The sequence below is a fragment of the Lithobates pipiens genome, unplaced genomic scaffold (genome assembly GCF_037356315.1).
Source record: "Lithobates pipiens isolate NorthernLeopardFrog02 unplaced genomic scaffold, aLitPip1_a1.2 Scaffold_25, whole genome shotgun sequence".
In the NCBI taxonomy this organism is placed as follows: domain Eukaryota; kingdom Metazoa; phylum Chordata; class Amphibia; order Anura; family Ranidae; genus Lithobates; species Lithobates pipiens.
Genome location: NW_027507787.1, coordinates 29,279,601 through 29,294,913, shown reverse-complemented (window position 1 = coordinate 29,294,913; position 15,313 = coordinate 29,279,601). Strand labels below are relative to the sequence as shown.

The 15,313-nt window shown below is 40.1% G+C and overlaps 1 protein-coding gene across 3 annotated transcripts in view; it reads right to left on the bottom strand.

Moving 5' to 3' along the window:
* The window catches only part of KIF20B (kinesin family member 20B), a 171,720-nt gene that overhangs the window by 55,405 nt on the left and 101,002 nt on the right, over positions 1-15,313 (bottom strand). For all 3 annotated transcript variants that reach the window (XM_077454201.1, XM_077454199.1, XM_077454200.1), the window contains exons 17-19: positions 13,981-14,042; positions 11,766-11,885; positions 8,765-8,894 (exon numbers count right to left, since the gene is read on the bottom strand). In XM_077454201.1, the coding sequence (XP_077310327.1) occupies positions 8,765-8,894; positions 11,766-11,885; positions 13,981-14,042 (312 nt within the window). The remainder of the gene's footprint in view (positions 1-8,764; positions 8,895-11,765; positions 11,886-13,980; positions 14,043-15,313) is intronic.

Genomic DNA, 15,313 nt, shown 5'->3' with positions numbered 1-15,313 from the left:
TGTAATCTGTTAACTCAACCACTTCAGTACCATACCACATCATTACCAGGGTATCTTAGTTTTGAGCGCTGGTATAGTTTGACTAAGCAATGCAATGCTTTACCCAAATATATTTAAAGTAAAACTATAGGCATTTTGGATAGAGTAAGGGAGGGTTATAACCCGTTGGTTCATTTTTTGCCATCTTTGGCAATTGGAGAAATTTACCTGCACTTCCTGTCCCATAGCCAAAAACAGGAAGTGAGGGGAAATCCCTGCAAATTAAAAAAGGAATCCCTTGGGACCCCTAGACCACCAGAAGTATTCCCATGAGAACATTTCCCCTCTATTACTTTTCAGAGGAAAACCTAAAATGTGGGATTTTCTTTTACTTTCAAATTTCAATGCTAATAGTAAACAGGACAAATAGAGGTCAATGCACAGATTGCAATAACATCTGACAGCTATTCTAAATTGTCTTCACTCTACCCACACCTAAAAGAAAAATTGTGCCTTTAGTTATACTTTAATAACCACTATAAAAGGGTGAGAGAAAAACAAAAAACAAAAAGACAATTTGTTAAAATAAAATGGCAAGTATACTACGTAAACCCACCAAAATACCCTTTACTTGAAAAGCAGATACGCCAAGGTGATCTATTTTTTTTTTTAAATGAAGAAATATGCTGAAGGGGTTAAACATGAAGGAGTGGTGTACATTAACCAGTTCAGTTCTTTGGATGTAGGTAGTAGGTCGGCTACTGCAGCCATCAGCTTGTTTGTGCTAAACCCTTCACTCTTCAGTCGTTCATCAGCCCAGCAGTAAAGTAAAAGTGATCAGGACAGCTATCCCCAATAAAGTTTACCTGTCAAATGGGTGTTTGTTAACCCCTTGTGATAGTAATAAAGTTGGGAGGGAAAAAAAAAAAATCTAACCCAAAAAGCTGCAACCCCAGGTGCAATGCACACGCCTGCAAATGCAAGCACGTGTACAGGATGGGCATGTGTACATAAATCACGATCGCACCACATGTGAGGTATCGCTGTCAATGTCAGTGTGGGATCAATAATTCTAGCACCACAGTTAAGTCTAAACCGATGAGCAGTGAAGGCTTTTAAAGTGTCAGCTATGGAGATTTTTGGGTACCATATTATATGTTTTCCTGAAAATCTGCATGTGATAAACCCTTTGCTCAAATATTGCAGTAAAAAAAAGGCAACTAGCTATTTTTTCATTGTACAGGGTTTTTGCTTTCAGAAAATATATAACGCACTGGGTGTTTTAAGTCCTTTTAAAGCCAAAAATGTACAGGTTTTCAAAATATGAAAAAAAAATAAAAATAAAATAAATTGCTGTAGAGCAGAAGTGGTAATGTACAAGTCATACACCAAGGAAGGAAGGAATGAAGGGGGTTAATGTACTAGTCACATACAATGGCAGGATGAAGATGATGGGTTTAATGTTCAGATGGGCATTAGAGAGGTAAGGCGTTAATTTACTGGGTGCTGCATTAAATAAAGTATGTGTAAGAGGCAAGAAAGTAAAAAAAAAAAAAAAAAAAAAAAAAATCCTGCATCACTGCAACAGAACTAAATGGGTCAGCAGCTGCTGGTCCTTTTATTCTGTGCCTATCCGTTAACACTCAATCTCTCTCCTCTTCCCCTGCTGTAAGGGGAGGAATTGGAATTATAAAAATAGTAGACGACCAATAACAGTGACCGCGCAGTACGCAGCAACCCTGATGGGGCGTTTCTGCGGATATAATCAGTCATTGTACATATTAAGATGATTTTTCATGAACAGGAAGCAAAGATCTCCCCAAACTGAAGGGAAACTTCAACATATCCCTACCAATTCAGTTCCAGTGACAGCTTTAACATTTTGAAAAAGTCTCATGTTATCTATGTGAGAATAGTCCCCCGGGAATAAAAGTGATGTTAGTTCAATGGGGACATAGACATTATTAAAAAGGTTCTAACCCTTATGTAAATATATACTAAAATAAAAAAAAATAAAAAAAAGTATGTGTTGGGAGTTGCACTTTAAGGCTCCATGTACACCAGCAGTTCCTAAACTTGCGTTTAAGAGAGCTTTTTGTGTTTTTGTTTTTTTGGGTTTTTTTTGGCAAAAGCTCCTAAACTCAACGCCATAAAAGCCTGTGTCCATGTACCCATAGGCATTTACCAGAGTTTAGGAGCTGCTGTAGTAAGAGGAGCTTCAACCTCCCTCTCCTGAAAACGGAGGAATCACATTCAGGATAGGAATTTTAACCACCGGCCATGGGAAAATGTAAACCATGTCAAAATTGCACATTGCTGTGGCCCAAGTAGGTAGTGTGTACATGCAGTCTAACACCAAGAGCCCTTGATGGGGAGATTTCCAGGACACATGTCAATAGAAGAAGGCAAAGAGTTATTTCACAACAGGACTTCGCAGCGGGAACCTCAAAAGGCTCCAAACCCTTTTTTACAATAATAAACTAATTTCCTGCATCATCTGAGATGGTTCTTCCTTGCCTAGTGACTAATCCCGGTTTAAAAAAATAAATAAAATAGGAACCCCCCCCCCCCCCTCCCCGCGCAAAAAGCTAAAACATTTGACCATTCTGCACTAGCCTCCAAAAATGATATATCAGCTTCAGCTTAGAGCTGAAGTTACACTATGCAGAGCTTAGGGAGGAGAGCTCCGAGAGCTGATCGGAGGCCAGAGACACTGCCTTTTCACACAGCATACAGGAACAGAGCTGAAGCTGCCAATTAGCCGGAGAGCTCTATCCCCTCTAGCTTGTATTGCACACAGTTTGCTACAAAATTGATGCTTGGATGAACCGAGTTCATGCCAGAGAAGGAGTTACTGCACGGAACATGGCAAGAACAAGCAAAACAAAATCAAAATGGGTGGGAACCCCACTACAAAGCCGCTTGCATGACCTTCTGTCCAAAACAGGCAACTGCAGATGCATGAACATCTACATGGTAGAACAGAGTAAACATGATGAGACTAGGTAGAAACCTTCCAGATTTGAACAACAAAAGCTTAATGCAAAATGCCCCAGGAAGCACTGACACTCCTGGTAGAATGGGCCTTGATCAGGAAAGCAGGAGCCTTGCCCTTCAGGTCATATAATAAACAGAAGTGTAGCGCTAAATATATATCAATTGGAACACCATATGTATGGTGGGCCAAAAGTGTGTGAAATAATGCAAAATTGTGAATTCAAAGCAGGTGCTGTACACAAAATATGAACTTTTAACATATAAATGAATACAATGATCAAATGCCCTGTGGAGGTGAAAAAAAAATAAAAAAAAAGCAAAAAAAAAAAAAAAAAAAAAGTGTTCAAATAATAACCTAAATGTGTCTAAACATTGAAAAGAGACGTCTTTATAAAGCATATGTCCAATCAGATAACTAATGATAAAGATGATGAGATGATGTGGCAATGCAGACAAGGAACTGGCTGTGTGGCTCATTCAAAACAGGACCAACATTCTTCTAATGTTAAGTTGTAGATAAATACTTCTTACCAGACAAGGTAAGTGGGTCAATCGAGCTTATATTGGGCAAAATCCAGATGGTCAACAATGATACCAACTCGGATAGGAATGGACCATGTAAAAGGATCACTCCAGATAAAGACATTCAGTCAAATCGACAGGAATGAATCCAGGAGTATGGCACAGCCAATCCAGAGCTCAGGAAAATCTTCAGACCATATGAGTTGGACCTCAATGGAGGATCCATGCTAGGAACCAATAAATGGAATGCTTCCACATTTGGACCTGTGCTGAGCGTCTGTGTGTAGATCCCGGCCAATCTCTGATCTCTGTCCGAATGTCACTCCAGCTCCTCCGTCTAGCAGTACAGATCAGTCACTTTGTCGTCTGGTAAGAAGTATTTATCTAAAACTTTCCATTAGAAGAATGTTCATACTGTTTTGAATGCGCTACACACAGCCAGTTCCTTGTCTACATTGCCACATCATCTGTCACTGAGGATTTATCATTAGTTATCTGATTGGACATATACTTTATGAAGATTATAAAACACTAATATTTTTGGTGTTTAGACACATTTACGCTATTGTTTGAACACTATGTTTTTTCCTTTTTACACCTCCATGGGGGATTTGATCATTGTATTAAATTTATATACTAAAAGTTCATATTGTGTACAGTACCTGTTTTTAATTCACAATTTTGCATTATTTCACACACTTTTGGCCCACCATACATATGGTTTTTCCATTGATATATTTGGCGCTACACTTCTGTTTTTTTTTATATTTACTTGGACTTTGTTTTAGTGTCAGCAGCTTTACATAGAGAGGTTTAGCGTAGCAATTCCCCCCCCCCCCCCCCCCCCATTTTTTACCCACATTTCCCTTTATGTCATAAGCCTAAGAAACAAGCAGACAAATCAAAGTCACTTAGAAATAGTGGGTTGAGAAGCAGCCTGACCCTTGCGGGGGTCTGCAAGCAAGACAAACAGTGGAAGTGAAAAGTGGAGCAACCAATAAAACTCAATGGAGCATCTAAACCAGCACACAAATATAAATTTGAGACAATATAGAAATCTGTTATAAAGAACAACAAGCTATCAAGGTGGTCTGACAAAGTTCAAGAAACACAAAACCAATGGCCAGTGGGCCTGAGTAGTTAGCCTTTGCTGGGGTTGTGGATCTCCCATTGGAACGGTCACTCTTTCACATTTATATTCTAATGGGAGAGTAAAGGGTGCAAGGCTGACCATCTCCACGAGCAATTAACTTTAAGTAGCAATAACATCAGCAGAGTCAGTATTAAATAAGTGGCCAATGGGACTCTAACCATTATCAATGATCCTGACGCATCTTCTTGAAGGTCGGCAGAGTCATGCTGCACTCACAGGGCTGCCCTCTCTAGCACTGGCTGAAACCGCAGCCTTCTCCCTCCCTGGAGTCCATAGCAGTAGCACTGCACAGTACCTTTACTCAAATTCACAGCAGCCTTTCTGCGCACGGGTCTTGCCAGCCAAATGGCATGGTGAGTGGCACTTGGAGGAGAGGAGGCATGGAGATCGCCAGCAGGGAACTTCAGAAGAGGTGGTAAGAGACCACTCTGCGCACTACCATTGCACAAAGCAGGCAAATATAACCACCTTTTAATTTTAATAATAAAAAAATAATAATAATAATAATAAAATGTCTTTACAATGACTAAGGGGTAACAGCATGCTCTTCTCCACAGCCACCTTTTGGATAAAGGCATCAAAGGATGGTGCAAACAAGCATTCACCCTAAAAAGGGCAGCCTCTCAATTTCTTGCTTAGCAGTTCTTAATAACACTTGAACCATAGGATCCTTCTCATGTGCACACAATGCCCATTGTGATTATGTAGTCTTCAGATTTGTTCCCAGAGGAGAGGGGCGCCTTAAAGAGGGCCTATAACCTCAAACTCTTTAAATACCAGGACCTCATCCACCGGGACAAGATCTTACTTAAGTAGAAAATAGCAGGGTAAACAGGTGTAGATCCCAATTTTTTGTATATATCCCCCCTACAGGGTGTACTGAGTGAGCCCAATTGGCATACATCACGTAAATAAAGGTGCACTGGAAAGGACTAGGAATGTTTTGGCAGCTACCAGAACCCAAATAGAGTTAGAGGAAGAGAATTCTGGCAGTGGCAAATTGATTAGTGAACGCCAAAACATTCAGGGAGCACCCCGTGGCCTTCTATGCTAAACAGTCCTAGAACCCAAGATTTTTCCTGAGAGAACTTGTTTGCAAAGGATTTCTGATGCTCAAATTCTAACCTCTTTCATATCCTGAGGAATCTCCTCCAATGCCTCATTCTCCCTCAAAATGAGGAAAAAAAAAAAAAAAAGGAGCACCCTCATTTGTATCCCAGGCATTATAAACCAGTGAGAACATCTGAGAACACAGAATATTCTTACCTTGATGCAAATGAACCTGATGAGTGTGAAATTGAGGCAGTGAAAATATCAGTAAAAGGGGATTTTCAAAGCTAATCTGACCCTTAGAGGTGCCATTACAAGGATAATTGTGCAGGGGTGTTCTCTCTACGGGAGTCCATACCCCTGCCCCCGTGCGAGGCTATAGTTTGCAGAGTATATGAAGCCTTTTGTACCTAAAAGGGAGTGGCAGCTGAGATGTAGAGCAGCACCAGCCAAAGTCCCCCCTTCCAAGTACAAGCGTCAAGGATGCTTAATATGCCATTGTCAGAGCAGCACTATGGACAGCTGTGCAGGGGCTGAGGTATAGTAGCAAGGTTCCTGCTGTGGAGACACGGCGATTGCACATGTTTCTAGCAAAATGGTACCTGTGCACAGCACTGGCTCAAACACAGCTACAGCCTTACATCACTCAGTTTATAAGATCCTTCAAAAACCAGCCTTAATGCACTGGAACATTTTAAAGGGGAAATTACCATGAATTCCACAATGTAAAGACACACGCAGCAGTCCAATTTGCATGGCTAGCAAGCCGAACCTTCAATGACTGAGCATGCCTCGCAGAGCCTTCAGAAACTCAACTAACCTCCAAAGGCATCACTAACCTGGACCTGTGGAGCACCCTGCCAGCAAGGCCAGCCAGTACAAAGTAGCTAAGAGATCACTGCCCACAGCATCCAGCACTGGCTGGTAGTGGTACAGGCTGTTCATGCTCTTGCATGCAGAGTCCTGGTACAATCCCCTTGGTCTGCTAACTGTAGCGATCCTTTAAGCCATTACCTATCAAAGCAGGGGTGTGTAGAATAGGCCAGCATTTAACAGATTAAACGCAGGAAACACAGAAAAAAAAATAATCTATTCATTTGTTATCCATTTGTTACCAAAAGACATTAGCTAAAAACGGAGGCTTAGCTGAGCTGGGAGAAGTTATGCATGGGACTCCTGACTTTTTTGGACAGTGTCCTGTAACCTGACGGTAGCATCATAACCCAAGTAGCCATGAATATAACGTGCTCTGTGTCCTGTGATGTACGATTAAGAAGGATTTTACTGCAATTGGCTTTAATTTGGAACTTTCTGGGCAAAAAAAAAAAAAACAAACAAAAAAAAAAACCCACTACATTCATTTTGAGTGGTATATTTTAAAGCTAAACATTGCTGCACAGAAACAGAATGGCAAGAGACGCTACAAAAGTAGTTAGTGTTAGTTGCCTTTACAGCATGAAGAGATGATCGGTTATGTTATTATGAAGGAGCATGCAGTTAGTTCAGTCACAGAAGAATTGAGGAGAAGCAGAATGTACAAAATTAAAGTTTTATTTTAAATTAACAGACATAAGCATTAACTTAATGTCAAGCAACCTGAATGTACAGTTGAGGTCATTATAGACAGTTACTTTATTCAGGGACACTACATAGAATCCCCACAAGGTGGTGTACCAATATGCCAATATGTACATTAAGAACAAAATAAAAAAATAAAAAAAAAAAAAAAAAAAAAGGACTTTACTGGTACAAAAAAAATAATGTTATTATCAAAGTCACAGCTAAAATGCCTATAATTGTATTAATAAATAGGAAAAAAAAAAGCAATCGGGTGCTTATGCAAATAAATGCTTATTATATCCACCATCTATACAACCTTCATTTTACATGGCCGGTATAATCAACTACATTAATAATATATGTAAAATACTGTAGAGAAATCAACAATTGACAATTGATTGTCAACACGTTTCATGAACCAAGGGTTTATTTCTTGAGAAGGTAGCGAACAACCAGTTTAAGAACATTAATGTATGCATTACCAAGGCACTCATTTAAATATGACAAAATATATGCAGTTTTTAAATGAAACTACTGCCTCATTAAAATCATAGGTGCAAAACTCCAATCGCCTACAAAGAGGGGGCCACAGATGACATAAGTCAAATTCCACCCCACACCAAATCTGTAAAGATGTTACATCCATTAAATCTAATAGAAAAGGCGTACGTAATAACAAAATATAAGTGCTTGCTAAATCTCTGCGAGATGTGTGAAGAGTCTCAAATGTTCTAAAATAGGGGTTGTCACAAGGTCTTGGAAAGATCTGTACCATCTATGAAGAGAATTCTATTCACTCCCAATTTAATCCATAATACAAGTTAGGGAAAATTTTTACTTTTAGCATCACACTTAGAAAGCGGGGAAAAATACATTGCATAAAAGATACTCCCAAATTGTGTAAAGGGAGATTTATTTTTATAAGTCAAAGTTAGCACACTACAAGAGTCCAAGATGACTGTAAAGACTAGGTCTCACCAACACGTGCGATTTTGAAAGTAATAGTCCCCTGCATGTCTCCCCAAGAAATGACAGTGCAAGGAGCCATAGATACTCGCTGGGTACCACATGAAGGACCCACCAGGCCGCACTGCAAACAGAAATGTAGTCCTCTGCATTCTACTGTAGTAGTAGACATCTGGTTCATGAAAACGCATTAAAAATTCATTACAATCACTGATTTCTCCACAGTATACTGCATATTGAATTCCCTGCAGAAGATGGGTGCAGCCATGTTTGTAAAATCATGAAGTATACATGCAAAGGATATATATTAAGCATTTAAAATTTATAACATTAGGTACCTTTTAGCAGTGATTTTGGTAAAGGATTATTTTTGTACTCAAAGCTCCACCAGTTTAAATCATCTCCATTTTGCCGTTTCACTGGAAACGCCAGACTTTCTTCTTTTTAGACGATAAAGCTTGCGATTTGCAGCATTCTGTCTTTGCATTGAGACATAGGAAAATGGGTTTCTGGCAGTTTGCTCATCTGAACAGATACCTTTCTTTGTTGGAGGCTGTTCCTGGGGATGGTGGGGCTCCTCAGGGGGCCGCTTTCGACTTGTAGAGCCGCCCTCTATGTTGCTACTGAATTTGGTCATTTCTCCTTGAAGATCATTCACAGTTTTCTCCTGTATTACAAATTGCAGATTAAAAAAACGTCTCCAAAAAAGGGTTATGTAAAAACAAAACTACTTTGATTTTGATTTTATGTGCCAATGACACCACATGTGAAAGCAGAGCCTTGGCAGGAACAGAAATCCTATTAAATAGCCTTTAATGTAACATTTACAAAGTGCGAAAGACACTGATAAGGCAAGAAATAGGGGTCACTATAAACAGCCTAATTACATTAAGCATGGCACTCAAAGCACACGGTGGGTGAACAGCAACCTGCCTAGAGCTGTGTCAGTTGCCAACAGCAACCTTGGGAAAGGCTGCAATTAAAGTTTTTGCAAAGGTAGAATTACTTAATGCATTCTATGCCGAGTGAAAAAAAAAAAAAAAAAAAAAAAAAGAAGGAGGGGGGCGCCTAGAGCGCCGTCGGGGGACCCCAGAAAAGGAGGATCGGGGCTGCTATGTGCAAAACCATTGCACAGAACAGGCAAGTATAACATGTTTGTTATTTTAACCTGTTGAGATCTGCGCCATAGCCGAATGACAGCTACAGCGTGGATCTGCTCTGCCGGAAGGCCGTCTAGTGACGTCCTCCCCTTTCAAAGCTTGCCACGCCCCCTAAAGGGTGTGATCAGATCTGAGTAAGGCGCCGATCCCGACCCCTTACCACGTGATCAGCTGTCAGCCAATGACCGATGATCACATGATGTAAACAGAGGCTTGGTAATCTTTTTTTCCCCCTCTTCTGACGCTGACAGCACAAGAAGAAAAATAGCTGATCGCCGGCTTCTGTTTGCAGGGACATCGGTCCTGAAGAGGAAGAGCCTCTGTGCCCACCAGTACCACCTGCCAATCAGTGCCCACCCATCAGTGCCCAAAAGTGCCACCTATCAATACTCACCAGTGGTGCCAATCAGTGCCTCATCAGTGTCACCTACCAGTGCCGGTCAGTGCCCATCACTGCTGTCCAGTGCCCATCAGTGCTGCGCAATTGTCAAAGAGTGACTTGGTCTGGGCAGGAGGGAGGTTTAGGTGCGCAGTAAGCAAGTGGTTAATTAACCGATTCCCTACCAGCTCACGCAGATATACTGCGGCAGAATTCTCCTGGGCCAAATCCCGTATGGGTATGTTCCTCCCCCTTTTCGGGCCACCAAAGGGTGCATGCGCCACTGCACAATGAGGGACCAGATGTGCGTGGCCAGAATCGCATTCACGAGTGCCAGCACAGGGATTTGTGTGTGTAAACACACAAATCCCTGTGCTGTCAGAGGAGACATGTCATTTTTTCCTAGTAGGTAGGAACAGCAATATGTCTCCTCTACTACTCAGTCCCATCCCCATACAGTTAAAACAAACTAAGGGAACACACATTTAACCCCTAGTGTTAACCCGTTCCCTGCCAATGACATTTACACAGTAGCCAGTGCATTTTTATAGCACTGATCCCCATATAATTGTCAATGGTCCCAAAAATGTGTCAAAAGTGTCCGATCTGTCCGTCGCAATACCGCAAAAAAAAAAAAGAAAAAAAAAAAAAAAAAAAAAATCGCAGATCACCACCATTACTAGTAAAAAATAATAAAAATGCCATAAATCTTTCCCAGTTTACAGAAGCTATAACTTTTGCACAAACGAAATCTATTACAATTTTTTTTAGATATAGATCGGCCTAAAACGATGAAGAAATCGTTTTTTTTTTTTAAAAACAATTTTGGGGATATTATAACAAAAAATAGTTTTTTTTTTATTAAAATTGTCGCTCTTTTTTGTTTGTAGAGCAAAAAATTAAATACACAGAGGTGATCAAATACCACCAAGAAAGCTCCATTTGTGTGTGTGTGTGGGGGATGGGGGAAAGGACACAAATTTTGTTTGGGTACAGCATTGCATGATCACGCAATTGTCAGTTAAACAGTGCAGTGCCAAATTGTAAAAAGTGCTTTGGTCAGGAAGGGGGTAAAATCTTCCAGGGGCTGAAGTGGTAAAAAAATGTCACTTTAAAGCGGAGTGTACTGTATGTAGCTGCTGACTTTCAATAAATAGGACACTTACCTGTCCTGGAATCCAGCGACGTCAGCACCGCAGCCAATGTTTCCATTGGTCCTCGGGTGCTGTCACAGACATTCATAGTAAGGCTTCACAGCCGGTTTCCTACTGCACATGCACATAGCGCGCTGCTCTCTTACTGGCCCGGCAGCAGGCAAAGGAGGGGGGAGGAGGACCGAACTTATGCCATACCTCGCCAAGGTTAGGTCGGATAGAAGTGGAGATGGGTACCTGTCAAAAACAGGTACCCGCTCCCCCCAGAAAGGTGCCCAGAGGCCTCCATGTCAAAATAAACAAACAAAAAGACAAACACACACTGCTAAATGATGGACACCATCGTTTAACAGAGTTTAGGAGGGATCAGCATTTTTTTCCCTGTCAAAACGCTGCTGCTACAGAACAGGCTGGCAGAGGGTCTTTTTTTCCCCTACTAAAAACTCTCCTGCCAAAGGCCTCGTGCACTCTAGACACACACATACTATATATATATATATATATATATATATATATATATATATATATATATATATATATATATATATATATATATATATATATATATATATATATACACACACATATATACACACATATATATACACACACATACATACATATATATATACATACATATATACACACACATACACACACACACACACACACACATATATATATATATACAGATTCTCATTTTAAACCAGGGAAGTCAATATTTAGTTTAATAAGAACCTGGTCCCCTTTATGTTGTGTTGCTTATGGCAGAAAGTGACTTACAATTAAAAAGGCACATCTGAGTAGATGTTCTTAAACAAATGCAATTTAAAAGTTGTACTTACGTAATCTTCACATTTGGACTCCCAGTGAGCTATAAGGTCTTTAAGCTTCGCAATGGCTGTATCCTTTTCTTGAATCATGTCCATCAGTTTGTCAATTTGCTGCTTTTGTGATGACACTTTCTACAGAAAATAAAATATTTTGAATACATTTGTTTAAGATGCTCCTTGCAATTTTCACTTACAATTACAAATGCAAGTACAGAGTGAAATGTAGAAGGAAAGGTGAAGGGGGGGAAAAAAGAAAAAACCCACTGTCAGGGCTGGCTTAGCCCTTCCTTCTCTAGGCTGGCTGCTCAGCTGTCGGCTAATTGCCAGCTCTCTTCTCTCTCCAGTTACCAGCTGTTCCTGATCATGCTCGTCTGACCTGCCTACTTAAAGCCTTCCAGCTCACTTCACCTCTGCCTTCGCCTTGGTCACATCACTAGAAACCATCTCCTGTGGTTTGTTTAAAGACTGGCTTGCTGACATCCCATCTGGCTCCTTATCCTGCTTGCGGTTGCTCTACTTGGATCCCTGACTTCTGGCCTGGCTGACTACCCGATCTGGTTATTGGACTCTGGCTATGCTTGACTACGCCTTTTCTATTTACCTTTTTATTTTTATTAATAAACAGGTGTGATTTAATTGTACTTCTGTCTCAGTCTGGTTCATGGTTTCTGACACCCACAAACACCACCACCACACCGATATAATACAATTCAAGAACAACCCATTACATTTGTTGATGAGCTACTGCATATATGTTGGTGACAATGTGCGTAATTTTTTTTAATACAGGAACGTAATCAGAAATGTGGTCTCTGAAACAACTGAAGGATCATACTGATACAGGAGCGTAAGCCCAATGGCCCCAGATCTTATCAAATGGTTTTGGAAAGCCTTGATTGGTGTATGTGAGCAGGTAAAGATGGAGCACAAAATGTATACAATTTTTCCACTCAGCAGGAGGGAGATTTTTTTTTTGTTCACGTAATTAGAACCGTTTTTTGGGCATAGAAATGCAGTACCCTTAAAAGTTTTTTTAAGCCCTAAGAGGCACACTTTAGGATACTGTATGTTAGGAACGCCTAAAGCAATTTCAATAAAGTAACACATTGCTGTCCAAAAGGATTGCATTTGGGACAGAAGCAGAGTGCATGAATAAACTCTGCTGTGCTACTGCAAAAGCAGCGTGGAGAATATCTAAGCTTTTGGGGATACAACTGCATGAGGGGTATAATAGGTTTGGTTATATATTTTAAGCTGGATTTATTTATCTTTAGCGGAAATAGCAGAAGATCTATAAAGATTCTTCAACATTCTCCCAATCTTCCTCCACCATGCTATTTAGAACAAATATGGATTGAACGCGATTATTAGTCAGGAGTTCCCTATAGTATTTGGAGACCAATGTAGAAGTGTCAAATGACAGTTTCTCCAGAGACATTTGCTAACAGCCCGTTCACACCTGAACGTTTTGTAGCCCTACGCCTGAAGCTACAAAACGCTGGAGGGGAAAAAATCCATTATTTTCAATGGAGATGGTTCACATCTCCACTCCATGTCGCCTGAAGCCCTACGCCTGAAGCTCAAACAAGTTCCGGACCCTTTTTTGTCGCGCGAATTGGGCTGATTTGGGCGTTTTCATTCCCATAGAATCTAATGGAAACGCTCGATTCGAGCGTTTAGCGCGACAACGAGCGTTTCTACGGGCGTTTTGACGCTGTATCTGCTCAAGAAAAAATAAGCAGATGAAAAATATTTTTCCTATTGGCTGAAAAAAAACGCCGAAGTTAAAAAACGCTCATTGTCGCGCCTTGTAGTGTGACAAAACGCTCGTTGTCGCGCCTTGTAGTGTGACAAAACGCTCGTTGTCGCGCCTTGTAGTGTGACAAAACGCTCGTTGTCGCGCCTTGTAGTGTGACAAAACGCTCGTTGTCGCGCAACAAAACGCCGGTAAAAACGTTCAAACCCGCTACGCTCAGGTGTGAATGCAGCCTTAAGTGGGACCTCAAGGGATTTAATATTGACTAAAAAATGCATGGCACAATTGGGTAATAAAGGTGTATTTTGGTATGAAGAATGTTCAGTCCTGACTGGAAAGTACGAAAGTCCTTCCACTTGCCCTCATGGAATAACAGGTGCATACATTTGACCTAAGAGAGGACCCGATTCTGAATACATTTTCTTCTGCAATGAAACCAGGAAAAACCTTAAAACAAGCAAAAGGGCTTACTTTGTCAGTCTCTTCCAGTTGATGACCCCTTCTTGTGAACTCCTCAATATGATTTTCCAGCTCTAAAACAAAAACGTAGGTACTATATTGATATATACTGTTTTATATGGTCCGTGGACAAATAAACAGGAGTATGACCAGAAAAAAAAAAAAAAAAAAGATTATGATATAGATATATATATCTATCGTAAAAGCTTAAGAAAAAAAAAAAAAAATACAAAAAAAAGGAAGGACTGAACACCAATGCCTTTTTAATAAAGTGGCTGTTAGGAATTATGTTAGAAAGGGTAACTCTACTTTCGTGAGAAAGAAAATGGCAAATAATATAGCATATATAGTTGTGACTAAAAATCATATTCTAATTGAAATTTCTTAAAAATTACCTTTCCTTCTCAATCTTCAGCTATGTCATTTTCTGTAAAATGCAATGCCATATGGCTACCTAGAGGTGTTCTGTCCCCTGTAATTTTCTGCTTTTGTGATTGGCTGACTTTAAAGATAATCTTAAAATTTGGGTTAGGTTCAAGAGTTGGGGATTAAAAAAAAAAAAAAAAAAAAATAAAAAATAAAAAACTGAACTCGCTGTATTTATTATCTTAAGAGCATTTGAACTCTTGCAGCTGAAATACAGAAGTCAGCTAGGGAATGGCACACATGAAAACAAAATGTAAAGCTAAATATGATTTAAAGCATAAAAAGGTACACAATACATTTCTTTCACATAATAACAAATGAGTTTAAACCAATTGTTTTGCTGATGAAACAAAAATGATAAAGCCAGTTGTCATTTAGACAATAAATAAGGGAAAAATCTCCAACAGGGATAGAAAAGGCAGACAAAGGCCGTTTGGGGTTCTAGCCTTCCCCTACTTTACTAGAAATGTTTTTTTTTTCTAGTGGTCTGTGCTCCTCTAGTTAATTGGTTGCACTAACAAAGCAGCTAAACTGCTGGTTATACTACCACCAACAGGAGGATTGCCACCAGCATGGTGCAGTAAAGTAGAATTAAAAGGGCATGAACATAAACAGAGAGGTGGGGACCTGTATAGAGCCAAAACTAAATCGATTAAATCAACAACTAATCAATTATGAAAATAGTTGTCAATTATTTTCATAATCAATTAAATCGGTCAGCCAATTGGTTGGCCTGCATACAGAATGCATTACTTGTTTACATACCCAGAAATACAGCGCAGCACACATACAGCTCAGTACACTGTCCATACAGGTCAATAAGCGCCCGAGAGCTTGTGAATGCCTCATGGGACATGTAGTCCTGGGCAGGAAGTGAGTGGTTCTAAAGGCAGAAGATCTTTTTACTTTGATATACGGT